We start from the raw sequence: 16,367 nt of genomic DNA on the forward strand, positions 1-16,367 counted from the left end.
AGATGCAAACATTAATAGTCTTAACATATGAACTAGCACCTGCATGTATTAATCTAAAAGCAGCTAAATAAATAAAAAGAGAAAAAAGTTAAGGGACTCAGCTGTACTGAATTCCCCACAAATGTATCTTTTTCACCAAAAACGTTACAACGTACTACAAAATTATGACAAGGCAGAACTTAAGAAGGAAGTATGGTTAGTCCTAACACAATACTTAATTCACTGAATTAAACAATAACTGCATTATTATTATCCCAGCAGAACTGGACGTTAGGCAAGAAGCAAACGTACTAGTATGGCACTCTTTTGCGGAGCTCAATCACAAAGCCAAGCAGAAAAGAGTGTGCTATGTGAAGTCCAGTAGCAGGAACAGATAGATAGTGTTGGTTTAATCCAGCTACTCTATTTGCTACAGTTATGTTCAAACAGTGTGATCAGGTGACACGGCGTTCATAGCGCAAATCGTCAGTGACTCTGGTCAACGATATTAAAAGTGGATGGACGTTATTTACTTCACAGCACACAAAGGACTAAACGCATTTATAAAACATAAGAAAATTGGATCCCAGTCTTCATGCTTCTTTTCAGATTCACAGCAGTCAATGATGAATTTTTTTTTTTTTTTTTGCCAAAGGAGAACTCCAGAAGCACACTTGCAATTGGGAGTTTGTAAGAAACTAGTTTCTGTGTTAAGCGGGTTACTCCTCTTATCTCAGTTTTGTATGTGCATGAAATTTCACTCCAATGTCATAGGAGTCATCAGCATGTTAAATATATAATTTGTTACATATAATAATGAATGAATTTTTAAATTATATACTTGCCATGCGATCGGGGGGCCAAAGACTTCCATTATTAGCCGAACCCTAATCCTACTGCTGAAAGTAATTATATCAAAAGAATCAATGCATTTAAATGGGTCTTGGAAAGAATTGAAACAATAAAGTGAATCAAAAAGTTAATCACCAAGAACAGATGCATAAAACAAAATTAAATCAGTTAAAACAAAGCCATGCAGCAAATGTGAACCTATAGGAAAAGAGTGCAACACTTCTAGAGTATGGCAGTGGGTGGGGATGCCTGTTGCAGATTTGATGGGGTAAAATTAACAAAATAGTCAATAAAGTCATGCAGTCCCTGAAGCAATAATCAAATGTAACTGAGTGTCTCACATTCATCTGTAGATGCTATATATTTATAAGGAAAATCTCAATAAGATTTTTTTTTTCTGTTTCCTAGTTACAGGGAAATACTACCTGTTCAACTCCCAGACCGGGCAGAGACGATGGAATTGAGTACAGTGGGCTTACAATTGACTTGCTCTGTCAATTGTAAGAACCTGAGTGAGGTACTTGTGCTGGAAGTAAATACTTTTTGTCTGCAACTTGATTCTGTGAGCCTTCAGGCTCCCGAGGTGTCATTTGATAGTAAAATGTAAACTGAAGCTACAACTGAGGCATGTGGCAGTTCTACACAAATAAGCCTTTGAATTTTTGTTCTTTTGTAAGTGTAACATTGAGTTAACTGAAGACTGGTGTCTAGCACTTTTTCAATTTGAACGTTTAGAAACCAATTAGTACTTATTAATTGGAATAATGGTTGCAGTCTAAATATGTTGAATTGTAAGCATTAATAAACAGCTACTTTAAAATAATACTTAAATTGCCTAGAAGCAAGATTTTGGAGAAAATGTAATTCAATAAAATGTGAACGTCTCCCTGTCAGAATCTAAAGCATACACACAGACAGACATCAACAGGGATTTTGAGTGACTGAACCTTTATTTAAATTAAATCATTAAGCATTTTACTCTTTACCAAAAGACTACTCTTTATTTTTGTTAGGTTTTTCTTTCCATCATGTAAAGAAAAAAAAAAAAAGAAAAATATTAAGCCCTACTAATCCATGCTACCCCTAACAGTGAGTTCTAAGAGTGAGAGATGTAAACAGAGCAGAGTCAAGGCACACAACGTACTGCAAAAGAAATGGACTGGAAAAATACAAAAAAAAAAAGATGTTATGTACTTACATGTATTAAATATATTTCAAAAGAAACATCTGGATTTCCCCCTGCCCCTCATGAAAAAGTTTTTATTTTGTATATATTGTTAAAAGGGAAGTTATGCTGGCCTGTGCAAGTTACAATTTAAAACAAAAAAACTCTTATAGCCATCACGCAGCAGTAAATGGGAGATTTTGCTAGAAATGAGGACTTTGTGTAAACATTATCAAAAAGCGCTTTCCATCCTTTTCTTCTTGATTCCTGTCCCCATACACACATTTTCCAGCCCCTGTTATTTTAAAAAATAGTTTAAGCTCTCAAATGCTTCATAAAATTTTCACATCAAACTAAGACTTCAAATAAACATCTAAAAATAAGCAACTAACTGTTTTTTGTCAATTAAAAAATGATTTGCTGTCTTGACTTAATACTTAAAAAAGACATCTTGGAATTACACAACCCCTCAAATTTAAATATAAAAAATAATAATGAAAGAATACATAACATAACTGGGGAATCTGCAGCCCCACAGGCTTTTAAAATGCTCTCCAAGCTATCAGTCCCATTATTTTTTCCTTTCTTATACAAAAAAGCAGACAAAAGCAGGATTCCTTAGCCAGTGCAGTCTGTCCTGGTGGGTCCCATGCATCTCTCTGATGACCAGAGCAGTTCAAGTAATCCTGTGAGGGTACAGAAAGGGAAAACGCCGTCAACCCCAGCACTGGTGTACTGTACAGCCATTGCTCTGCATTTGTTGTTAACAACAAAGTGGGAACTAAGGCACAATATACATATTTAGAAATTCTTAATTAAAAAAAAAAAGTAATGAAAGAACTGGGGAATTTGTTTTTCTTTGATAATGTAGCTCATTGGTTTTAAGTAAGTGGAAATTCTGAGATTGAAATATGTATTTTAGTTCATCCTAAAAGGAGGATATAAATATGTAAAGGTTCTTGTGAGCACACCTAAATCAGAGGGTATTTAGGCAACTCGCGAGCTTCAGCTGCTAACAGAATCCACCACAATCAGAACAAAAGCACAGCCAGTTTAGTCATTTACTTTACAGATCTCTTACCATGCAATTCAACTCTCCAAACGCATCACATAAGGGTTATTTCAAGTCCATAAGAAAGAGACCCATAACGAAGGCCATTATGACACAAAGTACATCGTGACAGTACTTTGTTTTTTTTGCATTTGGGGAAAAACGTTTAGCATACTCCTTGACCCATTAAACCTACCATACGGTACATTAAAAACTTTAATTACATTTCCTGTGTCCAGCATCCAGGCACCACCACAGAAACAATAGCTACAAGTTTAATGAAAAGTCAAAACCTCTTCATTATTTAAACTGCATATTCCACAAAATGTTCCATCTGTACAGATACAAAAGATTTTCTTACCTCCATCCCAAAAATGTCTCTTCAAAATAGTCCACAATCTTTCAGGTTGTTTTTGATGATGACATCAGTAACTGCGTCAAAGACAAACTGCACGTTCTTGGTGTCGGTGGCACAGGTGAAGTGGGTGTAGATTTCCTTGCTGTCCTTTCGCTTGTTCAGGTCTTCAAACTTGGTCTGAATGTAACTGGCTGCCTCCTCATACTTGTTTGCACCTGAAAAGTTAGAATTGATTGTTCAGAAATGGGGAACATTCATAAGGCTCATTTCTGTCTTTATCTGCATGAAGTGGAATATAGAGATAAAATCCCTTTTGAAAAAAATCCCTAGTGTAAGTGTCTACCCTTCATTCTACTGTGCCCTGGCTTATACAATAACAGAACAGGAGGCACAGCTGAGTAGATGTTGCTCTGCTCTCTCCTCACAGAAGGCAACACCCTAAAACAATCTTAGAAATGGTAATGGGCTGCATTCTGTCACATTTCAAACGATAACTTAGAAATCTGACTGAAACACCACTGTTATGAAGACATGCATGTTAGTACTCAGTGGGGTTTACATGCAGGCAGCGAGGCACAGTAAAGCTCAGTAAGGCCACAAAGCACAGGAGATAAAAATGCATACATTTTTTTTTTTTTAATTTCACGTTATTTACTGGTCTTTCACAATATAAATACCTCCAGAATATAAACGGCAAAAACTGCCATGATAGTCTTGGAAAAAATTGTGGATAACCAGAACCTCTCATTGTTATGATATCTCAAAAAAACAAATCAGCTGATCACACACAGAGCTGCACTGGAATTTGCCAAAATAAACTCCTGAGGCAGCAGCTGTTTGGTTAGTTGACCACAAAGTTTTACATTGAAGTTAACGGAGTGTCATCTTTGCCCCCGTTTTGTAAAGAAAACATTTGGTTTGTACACTGTTTTTGACATTTTATGTTCTATGATGCTGTGTTTAAAGATTGTTAGCAAAAAGAGGGGCTCACGTCTCTCTCTCTTTTTTTTTTTATAAATGTAATGCAACGTTAAAGAAAGAACAGCTCCAGACTTTACTGAAACAAAATATTTCTGGAAGCAAAAAATTCTATGTTCAATTCTGTAAAATGAAAACAATGTTGTTAAAAAAAAAAAAAGTGGATAACTCATACAAGTAACATCTAAGCATGTTTAAGGCCCTTTATAAAGAATACTCCATAGCCAGAAGACCTCATGACCTTGAGGATGTTGAGATTCACTTCGCAGGAGCTTCAGTGACCAAGCTAGCATTGCTTAATGAAAAACAGCATCCAGGCATAGACATCTGAAGGACAAACATTCATGGCAGACGTCTCATATTAATGCCAGTCTTCTGACTATTCCAATAACTTGTCACATGGCCCTCGGCAAATGCTCCTTCAGTGCTGTGGCTCCTACTCTCTGGAACTCGCTTCTAGGTCTGTTCACAAGTCTCCATCTGTCTCGACAATCAGATCCAGCCTGACTGTCTGGCTTTTTAATTGCTGCCCATTCATTTACAATTCAATACATTCATACTGTCACTTCCACACTCTAGGATACTAACATGGTCCGTAAGCCTTATAGCATTTTAGTAGATTTCGACTGTCAGACCTGCTTGTCTCCTGGTGTAGCATTCAGGTCTGTTGGCCTAGCACTATGACTGCTTTAATTTTGTCTAAATCTGTTCAAAATATGTCAGCTATACGAGCCAAGCTCACTTTGTGTAGCTGAAATTAAAACTTATTAGTACCTTAGGAGGGAGCATTCTGGTAATTGCACTGTTTAACTGATGTACACTGAAAAAATGATGAATATCATGACCTTAAATACAGAGCAGCAATTGGTCACCAATTCTAACTTGCAGAAAGTGAAGGTAAGATTTACCAAAAACAACACTAGCCACAGAAACAAAAAGATTGGAAAACAGTGACAGTGTGTACTTGTATAAAATCACCATTTTATAATTCTAAACAGGCACAGAACTCTGGCGATAAAAGCCCCAAATGGATTGGAGCAATTCTATTAACATCAATGTGCTGGTAAAGTCTTAATGAAATGTGCATCTCATCAGTCATGTTTACTTCGGTTCCAATAAATTTATACCAACTTAGTTAGTTGTCCATACTAATATAACCAAGAAACGTGGAGAGGACCCTTGAACAACTCGAAGATATGACATTAGATTAACTCTCCATCTATTTCTTGAATCGTCTTCCTCCACAGCTGCACATTGGCTTAGCACGTGCTCTACAATGGACTGGCGTTAAATCCAACGCTGGTCCTTGCTGTACTCCCACTGCATCTGCGAAGGGCCCTAGCTGTGCACCTGTACTGGTTTGGAAAAAGGTGATCAAGCCAGGAGATGGTAGTGGAGGAGAGAATGAAGACACAAATGAGTGCCATCATGAACAATGCTGGACATCCTCTCTGTGACACACCAACACCAAGGACTTTCAGCCAACGAATCACCCTGTAGAAGTGTGTCAAGAAACGCTGTGGGGGCTCCTTTATACCAATGGCAAAATGTCTGTATAGCACCTCACTGGGGATGCTCTTGTGTGTAATTGAAGGGTGGTGAGGCTGCTGTTTGTAATAATTTTTACTCCGATTATTGTCTTGGGGCAAATAAAGTTCTGTCTAAAACTGGATGGCTGTCTTAAGACAAGGATGACCAAACTACTGGCTACTGGTATTCATCCTAACCTAATTCCTGCTCTAAAAAGCATCTAGAGATATATTTTTTTTGTCTTTTTTTCATTTCTTAACATGCAGGTATTAACCATGGGGCACAAATAAACTGCCCAAAAAAGCTAACTGTCATCTTGGTATCATATCCCATGCTATAACACCTTACATAAATATGCATAGGAAGAAACTGTAAAATATCTATTTTTTAAACGACCTTATATAACCTCGACTGACAAATAAATAAAAGTAATAACACTAATATAACGGGGTGACATGCACAGTTCATAATAGCCCAGCAGCTGTCGGAGTATCTCAACAGTGACACCATGTGTGTGTGTGTGTTAGATGCTGGAAACTGCCAAGGTGGCATGACTCAAACCAATCAGATCTGAATTTGCTACCCAAAGCTGGCAAGGAGAACTTTGTGAAAAATCACCTGGTTAATGAAGTCTGTGAGCAGATCAAAATATAAATGAACAATGTAAAGGCAAAAAGTACCTGAATATTCAGGGAAACAAATTGTCAGAGGGCTGCGAGTGATCTTTTCTTCAAACAAATCTTTCTTGTTTAGGAAGAGGATGATGGAGGTGTCTGTGAACCACTTGTTGTTACAGATGCTATCAAACAGCTTCATGCTCTCGTGCATTCGATTCTGTAGGAGAGACAGCAGGTGTCAACACAGAGAAAATCTTTTCCTATTTTGATAATGAATCAAGAAATATAGTGCTTAATAAAAAAAAAATTACAATTAAAGGCCAACAGTTAGTTTCAACACACTGACTCTCAAGTACCTTGTATTAACATTGCCTGACCATTAGATGGTGCTAGTGCAATTTCAAATACTGTACGTGGCACTGCTGCCGTTTGCTTTTTAAAGTCTAAACTTTAAAGCATTAGCAGCCTGCCTAGAACAAATGGCACAAAAATGTGGAACACCAAAGGGATCTTCGTGTAAACCCACTGGATAATCACCCCACAGCCCTGTGGTGATATCTGGCTCGGTTTCTGTGATTTTCTTGCTTTTATAGCATCCATTTATCTCTTAAGACATATTAAATATTGCTGTAGATTTTGATGTGATGTTGATATAAGTCAATCTCTCCACTGATTGTTGTTCAATTCAGCTTATTTTCATTGCGTGCAGGCGCACAGCACTGCGACAAGTTCTGAGGTAGAATGCAAATACAAAACTTTATTGTTTAATGTCAAGCATACAATAAAAACAGACACATCCACATCCTGACTTATCATGCTATGACTTACCATCTCTTCATCTTCAGCCAGCACAAGGTCATAGGCACTCAGTGCTACACAGAATATAATTGCTGTTACCCCCTCAAAGCAATGAATCCATTTTTTCCTCTCAGAGCGCTGTCCGCCAACATCAAACATCCTAAAATGAAAAGAAAACGTGATGTGCACTGTGAGGAATATGTAGGACACACACTACACCCGAGATGTACAACATCAAGGACGTGTTGGATGTGACAATAAAGAATGGGTGCCATGACACCACAGGAGTGATGAGTTGTGTTTTCCTTATGAACAGAACACAAAGTTATTCAATGTAGGAGGAGCGACGCTCCAGAGGAGTAACTGGGGTGTTGCTTTAGTTATTTAATGGGCTTCATGTCAAGGCGGGTATCATCTCTTTGTACTCCACCAGAAGCAAGCTGGAGACATCAGTCTGGATCCTGCAGGTATCGTAAATGACTGCAAAAACAAGTGCTTCTACATGAAATAAGCAGGGCCGGGTGTCCTGTAGCAATGTGACGCAAACATCTTCAGTGTATCACTAATATGAACAAGGAGTGGTCAGTCAGTGACTTTGGTCAAAGGCAGACATCCAGACTCAAGTTTCACACACAGTGCCATTTTATCAAATTGATGATTTCTTCAGTGACACACACAGAAAACCAACTGCTAAGCCTCCGCCATTCAGCCCACTGCACTCATCCAGCAGAACATCAGGTCTTAACAAGGTGCTACGCTTAAACCGAGTCAAGGAATCCACCGATTCACTGATTTGCACACCCTGTATGAGGGCCACAGTGTGAACTGGCAGAAGAGTGTAGCACATTACCCATTTGTTAGAGTTTTGCCTCCTCTTCACATAAAACCTGGGCTGATGAAAATGTTTGCGAAAGTGATAAACAAGGAAGGGGAAGGATTTCAATATCTGAGGCTGATGTTTCCACAAATACCTGATGCCAAGACTGAGGAAAGCATTTTTGTTGGTCCACAACTTGGACACATCATCAATGACGAGCACTTTGAAATCACCTGGAAGGCATTCAAGGATGTTGTTGAGAAATTTCTTGGTGACTGAAGAACATCAAACAACACCCAGCAGGTGGGCAACACGCTTCAAATGTACAAATGCATGAAGAGTAGCATGGTGCTGGTGCTGAAAATTCATTGTCTACATTCACACTTGGACTTCTTTCCAGCTAATCAGGGTGAGTCAGTGACGAACACGATGAAAGGTATTGGAGAAAGTGGAATGCGTCAAAGCTGGCAGATGATTGCTGGAGACAGAAACGAGAAGCATCAGACGTCGAGTACAAACGAAAATCAGCAACAAAACATCGGTAGTTCAATTGAGCTAACGGAATGTGTCAGCATCATTAGGTGGTTAAACACACTAAATTCAGTAAACGTTCATTTCACGTGTCTCCAAATTCTGAAGTTACACACATGTCCAACTTGATGTGGTCTATCATAATCACCAAAAAAGTTTTCAGGAGGCAAAACACGTTGTCCAGTGTTTTCATAATAAATGACACCCATCAGTCTCTACACATCATCTCTCACCTTTCCCCTAACTTAAAAGTTCATTAATTATAAACTTGAAACAGACACGACATAAAAAAACTTTTTTTCACAAAAGCTTTCAAATGGATTTAGTGATCCATTAGGTCCACCACAGTGCTGCATATTTAGATATTGGCAGTACACACCGACTGCAGCCAAAAAGTAATGCAATGTTCATCTTCTCCGGCTGCTCCGACAGGCAGCATCACGTAAGCCATTTGTGTTGTCTCTGGCCTTCAGAAGGTAATGACGGTTCTTCAAGCCCACTCAAACATGGTGTACAGGCCGCATGTTACAGTCCAGCATGGAAAATAAGACCCCCCAGGGTCTGACAGCCCACGTGCTGTAGGAGTTGTCTCTTTAAAATGCCTGACTAGCTTCCTCTCAATCTAATCTGGACTTTGACTGAAGATAAGATCTGCACACAACATAAAGATAAGAAACTGGGCTGTTTACAGCACCAAATATTGTAGGTTATTCAAATCAGTTCTTTACATAAGAAAACAAAATAACTACACGGGTCAAAACAATGTCTGCACTCTGGAGAAGGCAAAATCAGACTCCATCTACGGCTTCAATGACCACCACGAAAGCTTGCCTGCCTTTAGTGATCTGGCAGAAATTTCTCCTGGTGGTCTGCCCTCCAGTTTATCCCCACTACGCTGAGATGGATGAATGGATGGGTTCTGGTAATGGACACGCAAACTGCAATTTCAGTGAGTCGAATTTTAAAATGTCAGGGTGGACGTCTGTGAAGCACCCTACACTACACATCACTCATAAGCACTGCAGAAAGTGGGCGGTCACAAAGCTCAAATACTTGCCATTTAGCAATGTTCTAAACCACTGGCTTTTTCCCCTTTGTCTGAACGGTCATGTTTAGCAACGGTGCAAACACATTTTAATTAACTAATAGCAAATGACTGAAGTCATTGCTTCCGATATGGTCGGAGGGCTCAGCCTTGTCAGAGCAGATGAAAAATGAGCAAACACTCCCACTGCATTCTGAACAGGAGACGAGTATGTTATTAATTTAAATTATTAGTCTTTTTATGCCTATATCTTGCAACACACGGCCAAGGTACAGTACTGTTACAGCCAATAAAATAACTGAGTAAATAAAAAGGTTAATATTTAAAAGCTCTTTAAAAGTACCCACATCTTCAAGGAAGAAAGTCCAAGTGAGAGTCCAGGAAGTGGGTCTTCAGTGCCATACTGTAGTCCCCTACTTGGTACAACTTGAGAAGATCACTCGCTATTACAGGATGGCTCGTGCAGACACTTTTAAGGCCTTTTCAGCATAACTCAACTCTTCATCAAATCTGTTAATGCTTCTGTGCTTGGAGGACCTACAAAAACACCCTCACTGATCTGGAGAAATGAACATCTCAAGTAAATCAGTTTGTGCTTCATCAGCTGTTTTAACAAAGATTTTCGTTCAGTCCGAGTTGAAGTGCAGAAGAGGAAGGCAAACTTTCTCAGGGTCAGCAAGTGGACGGTTAACAAGTGAGGTGCACTTTGGCCACTCTTTCTGATCATAGTGCTTCTTCTTGTCCCTACTGTCCCGTACACACAAAAAACAACGGGCTATGGTGTAACCAAGCAAAACTTTAATTACCTTTGTATCTCCATGATACTCCACTTATATTTCTGATACTGAATGCTTTCTAAAAGTAATTTCATGTTTTCATTTGACCTTTTCATGTTAGTAGCATGTGCTAGAGATGCAAGAGAATTTCTTTCCATAATGGAAAAAGATGGCTTTCCAGCTGACTTTTGAGGAGTCAATGAACAAGCCCCACTAATCTAAGTTGTGTTCATGTTCCATAACGAAAATATTTTAAATTTAATAGTGATTAACATTTGAAATATATTTATTAATATTTTATTTCGTGATGACACTAAATGATGAAAATATCAGGAAAACTAAGCCTGCAGAAGAAAACCTGAATTCATATTTGGAGACACGTATTATGAAGTATGTTTAGGACACCCATCACAATCTTCAGGAGTAAAGCGTTGCTGGCCAACATATCAAAAGGACATCAGGCTTCATGAGGAAGAACGCCCAAACAGAAGTACACACACTGAGGAGGATGCTGCTGGTGCACAGATGGAATGCTGTAAGCTCACAGGAGGTCTAAAGTGGGCCAGACAAATCCACAATGCAAAATAAAAAAGTGTATTAATTTGATCTGTTGTATAAAAACTGTCACCCGGTTAAGAATTGAGAGACATTCCACACAGCACACACACTCCCATACACACACACACCATCACAAGGCATAACAGATTTCTCAGTACTCAAGAACTGGGCAGTGTCACTCACTTGAAGTGCAGCTCCTTAAAGGTGAAGTGAGTCTCCACAATACCAGTGGTCTTTACACGTGTCCGCAGCACGTCCTGCTGAGTGGGGATGTAGTCTGCCTTGGCTATTCTCTCCAGGTCATTCAGGTAGCTGTAGAGACAGATCATGATTGTTAGTCAGAAAATCTGCTTTCAGAAACCAAAGGAGTCTCGGCCATCAGCCCCAGTCAGGTCTCATTAGCAGCTGACAATACGTGGAGGAGGAGGCGGCTGATCCAGGAGGTGAACACGGGTACGTGGGAGTTAACAGCATCTCTGGTACATTTTTGAACAACATTTCAGAAAGTGTGAAGGCCCAATGTTGGTTACTAGTTGTGAACGGATTCCAATTTTATTTCATCGCTGAAATTTCACTCAGGAGGACATCAACTGTTATGATACATATATGTGGTCTTTTTCCCCCAATGAAAATCAAGATTTTGTTCTCTCTTTAGGAAAAAGAAGGGACAGAAGGGGGAGTGAGATTGTAAGAAAAACCTAAAAGGATGACTGGACCTCAATGTCTGGTGTGCAGCAGGGCACTCAAGTTTGTTCATAAGAGTAACAGAAAAGAAAGGCTTTGCTTTTGTTGAAGAAAGTCTGTGTTAAAGCCATTTGAAAAGCCAATTCAGAACTATCAACCAGACGAAAAAAAGTGCCAAGAATGGAATTAAGAAGTTCTCACACATGGAAATACAAAATGGAACGACTGTTCTAACAAACACTCCTCTGATCTAATATTGTCCTTACAGATAACATCAAGAATGGAAGTGTTCATCCATAACATAAGGCTGAGATGTTACCCACAAAAGTGTTTAGTGCGCTTTATTTATTTATTTGGTCTGGAAAGAGGCCTAGACCACTTTTAGTCCAAGGTCATCACTTGTGATAGATGATAAAAACTGAAAAACTACAAACTGCACTGAGATACAACTTGAGGGTGCAGTTAGACTGGCCTACATACCTCTTTGGTTTTGATATTCACTCTCAAACAGTGTTAGATCAATACTAAAATCTGGACTTTGGTATCGATACCAGCTTTCACAACTCAGTATCAGCCCCAAAATGATCCTGAAGTAAATAATGGGCAAATCCCCAAACTGGCTCCCAGCCTTCATGTACCCACCGGTCCACACACACGTGTGCCACTCAGCTCTCACCTGTGGTCAGAAGAGGCAACCTGACTGCCACACTATCTGCCATTTCTGGTACAATACGTTCCAAGCTCGCTGGTGTCCACTCTAACAGGCCAATAGGCCTCTGCAACAGGGAGACACTTATGCCGCTTCTCACTGTGCTGGAGCTGCAACCCCCTTCTGCAGTCCTTGGCTTCCTGGAGAACGTGCCCCCACTCATGTCCCCCTCGGAGTTTTCAGTTCATTGTTATTTGTATATTATAGCTAAGTCAGAGCAGAGGGTCTCGGAGGTCCAACACACTGATACAAGTCAAATAGTGCCCCCCGCCCCCCCTTTCAAGTTTTGAACAAACTAATATCTATTTCTACAAAGAGGAGGGGGGAGGTCCCTTCTTTTAGGGTGGTCAGAGCACCAAGTACACTGTAACAGAAAAATGCTGGTATGGCCCACTTCAAGCCCTGGTAGTTTTTGCTCAATGCTAGTATTACTACTGTTTTACAAGTTGGGTACTTCGGTAGTTTGTCACAACACTACACTCAAATTATTTACATTTTCTTTTTTTAATATTTATTTATTAGCTAGGAAAATGTTAAAGGAGATTTTCTCATTGCAAAAAGGGAATATTTTATGAGCTACATGAAGTGGGATAAAGACAACAAGCCATGTCAGACAGGTAAGAACATCATTTATTTTCCATATATATAAAGAAACATCAGGCTGTTATTATTGGGAAGGTAATCAAAGAGCTATAAAAAAAATACTGACTTCATATGTGGAAAATCACTTGAACTAAAAAAAAATATAAAAAAAAAATATACTGTACAAGACATACACGAGAGAGAGAGAGAGAGAGAGAGAGAGAGACACACACACAAGACAGAGAGGAACTCCTGTGGCTATAATGTCCCAATAAGGTATGTGAAATACACTGTTTTTATAATTTAACTTTTATAGATTCATTAACCCAAAGCATGCACAAGTTCAATTCACAAAAGCATCCCCACAGTATAGAAAAGATCACCATTACAACAATCTCTCAAACCAATTATAATTAGTGAACTGTCTGCATATAAGGTGGGTGACACGGTGACAGATACCGCTGCCCCATAGCTCTAGTGTCCTGGGTATGCTCAATAACTGGGTACCTTTCACATGTCTCTGTGCATCTTTGCAGGGTAGTCTGGCCTTCAATTCCCATTTAAAAATAACTGATCGACTCTATTATGGCCAGTGTGGCCATTTACATGATTGTGTCCAGCTATGGATTACACTGCTTTGAAAATGCATATAATACAATGAGAAACAACACAAACATACTCTGCCTTAATTGCTTTCTTTATTAATGTTGTTTATTTTGCCACCACTAAACCAATAAAGGAAAGCAATTACAGGCAAATAAGCCAAATACATTTACCATAATAAGCAAGGGGGCTTAGGCACTGTATCTGCTCAAGTCGTTCACTGAATTCCCAGCAGAAGGAATTTACATTTTAAACTCCGAGTCAAAATAAATTATTTAGCCAGGATCACAGATTAAGGAATTGTCTAGACTTTTAATCATAACTCAGATCAAGCCTCTAAAAGCAAGCAGTTCATGTGGCTAATTTGATAAGCTGGGGAGACCCAACAGTGAGTCTGCACATCTTTCCGAGACCACTATATGGCACTATCTGTACAATAATCCTCCCAAAAAGGCCTATGCCTGGGGACAGAATTTAATTGTATGTGTGTGTGTGTCTGTAATGGCCCAAAAAATGCACACTGCAATTTAAGGGGACTGTTCCTACTGGATATGCCAAATCCTCTGCTGTTCTGGCAGCGGGACACAAAGTCTCCTTGTTCAAAAGCTGTATCCGAAACACACTTAAACTGTGTTTGCGGCAATTAAATAGGTAGTGTAATAAATCAACAGAGTAGTTCTGGGTGTTTCCCAATGAACTGATGTCACTGTTTGGATTACCTTAAATCCCATCATGAATATTTTCAAACTGAAAAATAAGAGAAAAAGTTCTGTTATGACAAGGTACCAAAACTTTGCAGACTTTACTTAGTCAAAGAGGATTACTTGTGTTTCTCTATTCGGCCACAACTCTAAATAAAACCTCTTGAAGAAATTTCAAAATATCTGATGTGCACACTAGACATTTCTTACATTATGATGTGATTTTAGCAATGAAAGGTCAGTGTGCACAAAAGCAATGTTACAAGAGTGATTTTGCTCACATTGAAAAGTCTTCTTGTATCTTTGAATGCTTCTGACAGTGCCAAGTTTGTTTCCCATTTAGTTGTTTTTAAAGTGAACTTCACATACTGACATGTCCCCCCCCGCAAAGTGGTCAAATCGCATTCAGGAATACTGAAAACTATAAAACGCTATTACTGACAATGATACATAAAGTGGATTGGTCTGTATGAAGAAACATACTCTACAAACCAAAAATGCTAGAAACTTGTCTTTTTAATATTATACAATCAGCAATTGAGAACACTTTGTCCAGATGCAGGCTCAAAATGTGTTGATTTCTCCTTAAAAAGTTTATTCAAACACACAATATACAGTACATCGTGTAAAATTTAAAAAACTGAAAAATTACAAGCTAAAGCATTTACCTTACCACGCACCAAAAAACCAAAGCTTTCAAGTTCAACTTCAGTATCGAGTTTGTAAAGAAACAATCCTACGCAAAAGGTTCTTAAAATAGGTTTACCATTGTACGACTGGTTCACCAAGCTGAAAGGGACAGAACAGGACAAGAATGAGCTATACCTCAACAAAGACCAAAAAGAGAAATGGGACCTGAAGCTGTGAAAGAGGCTCTATGTGTTAATGGGATACAGGCACATTTCCTGGGCAATAAAGATGTTGCGGGGCTACATAGTAGTAATAGTGTTGTCAATGTCTGTGCTAAGTGCATTTTGTTTCCATCGTCCCGTTTGCTGTTTAATGTGTGCATCAGTGAATGTCGTCCCCGTAAATTACAAGGGGGACAGATGATGGAAAGAGCCGTAGCCCCAAATTGGAAAACACCTGTTAACGATCACAATCAATTACATCCGGCAGTACTATTTAAGCAATCAGGAGGAAATGGGGAGAGGAGAGAAGAAGGATCACATTTCACCACAACGCATCAGCGTACCTGCTGTTTACGATATTGCGCCATTGCAACCAGTTTGTTTTCATTCCGCCAGACTGACTTCAATTCCCTCATCACCAGAGACCCCGGGGTCGGATTACATCATCCACCACAAGCCGACGATTCATGGGGAGGTTGCTCCATTTAATCCGGGAAATACAAACGCATCTCTTATCAGTTAACCAGTCATCCGCATTCAGGACAGTTGTACACTCGGACTCAAGTTCAATATCATTGCCATTTTCCGTGTTTCATTCATTGTTGTTTGCTATTTTACAGGGGCAAGGGAGGGTTTGTTGTGTATGTGTATATATATATATATCTATAATAATAAAAGGCAAAGCCCTCACTGACTGACTGACTGACTCACTGACTCACTCATCACTAATTCTCCAACTTCCCGTGTAGGTGGAAGGCTGAAATTTGGCAGGCTCATTCCTTACAGCTTACTTACAAAAGTTAGGCAGTTTTCATTTCAAAATTATACGCGTAATGGTCATAACTGGAACCTCTTTTTTGTCCATATACTGTAATGGTAGGCAGCAAGATGGCCGTAGGAGACTGAGTTGCGTGTCGCGTCATCACGCCTCCCACGTAATCACGTGAACTGACTGTGAACTCAGTACGTAGAAAAGAAGGAGGAGCCCCAAAGAGCACAGAAGAAAACATTCATTACACAATTGACAAGGCAGCGAAACAATAAGAAGCGAGTGAGTGACGCATACAAGCATCTTCATAAGACACGAGGTATAAAAAAGCACGGTGTAAACCGTAAGTCTAAATTAACTTTATAGAACCGCTGCCGTTTGCAATACCATATTCGCGAGATACAAGTTTAATG

General features: G+C 39.2%; 2 protein-coding genes across 2 annotated transcripts in view; one reads left to right on the top strand and one right to left on the bottom strand.

The window, feature by feature from the left end:
* Positions 1 to 1,654, top strand: part of LOC114668717 (cadherin-related family member 4-like) — a 61,487-nt gene extending 59,833 nt beyond the window's left edge. The window contains exon 20 of the mRNA XM_051921437.1: positions 1,240 to 1,654. Coding sequence (XP_051777397.1) covers positions 1,240 to 1,295 — 56 coding nt within the window. The 3' untranslated portion in view covers positions 1,296 to 1,654. The remainder of the gene's footprint in view (positions 1 to 1,239) is intronic.
* A 108-nt stretch (positions 1,655 to 1,762) lies between these two features.
* Positions 1,763 to 16,367, bottom strand: part of gnai2a (guanine nucleotide binding protein (G protein), alpha inhibiting activity polypeptide 2a) — a 159,551-nt gene continuing 144,946 nt past the window's right edge. Inside the window, exons 5-9 of the mRNA XM_028824619.2 lie at positions 11,239 to 11,367; positions 7,359 to 7,488; positions 6,594 to 6,747; positions 3,409 to 3,620; positions 1,763 to 2,682 (exon numbers count right to left, since the gene is read on the bottom strand). Coding sequence (XP_028680452.1) covers positions 3,430 to 3,620; positions 6,594 to 6,747; positions 7,359 to 7,488; positions 11,239 to 11,367 — 604 coding nt within the window. The 3' untranslated portion in view covers positions 1,763 to 2,682; positions 3,409 to 3,429. The remainder of the gene's footprint in view (positions 2,683 to 3,408; positions 3,621 to 6,593; positions 6,748 to 7,358; positions 7,489 to 11,238; positions 11,368 to 16,367) is intronic.

Source organism: Erpetoichthys calabaricus, chromosome 18, assembly GCF_900747795.2.
Source record: "Erpetoichthys calabaricus chromosome 18, fErpCal1.3, whole genome shotgun sequence".
Classification (NCBI taxonomy): Eukaryota; Metazoa; Chordata; class Cladistia; order Polypteriformes; family Polypteridae; genus Erpetoichthys; species Erpetoichthys calabaricus.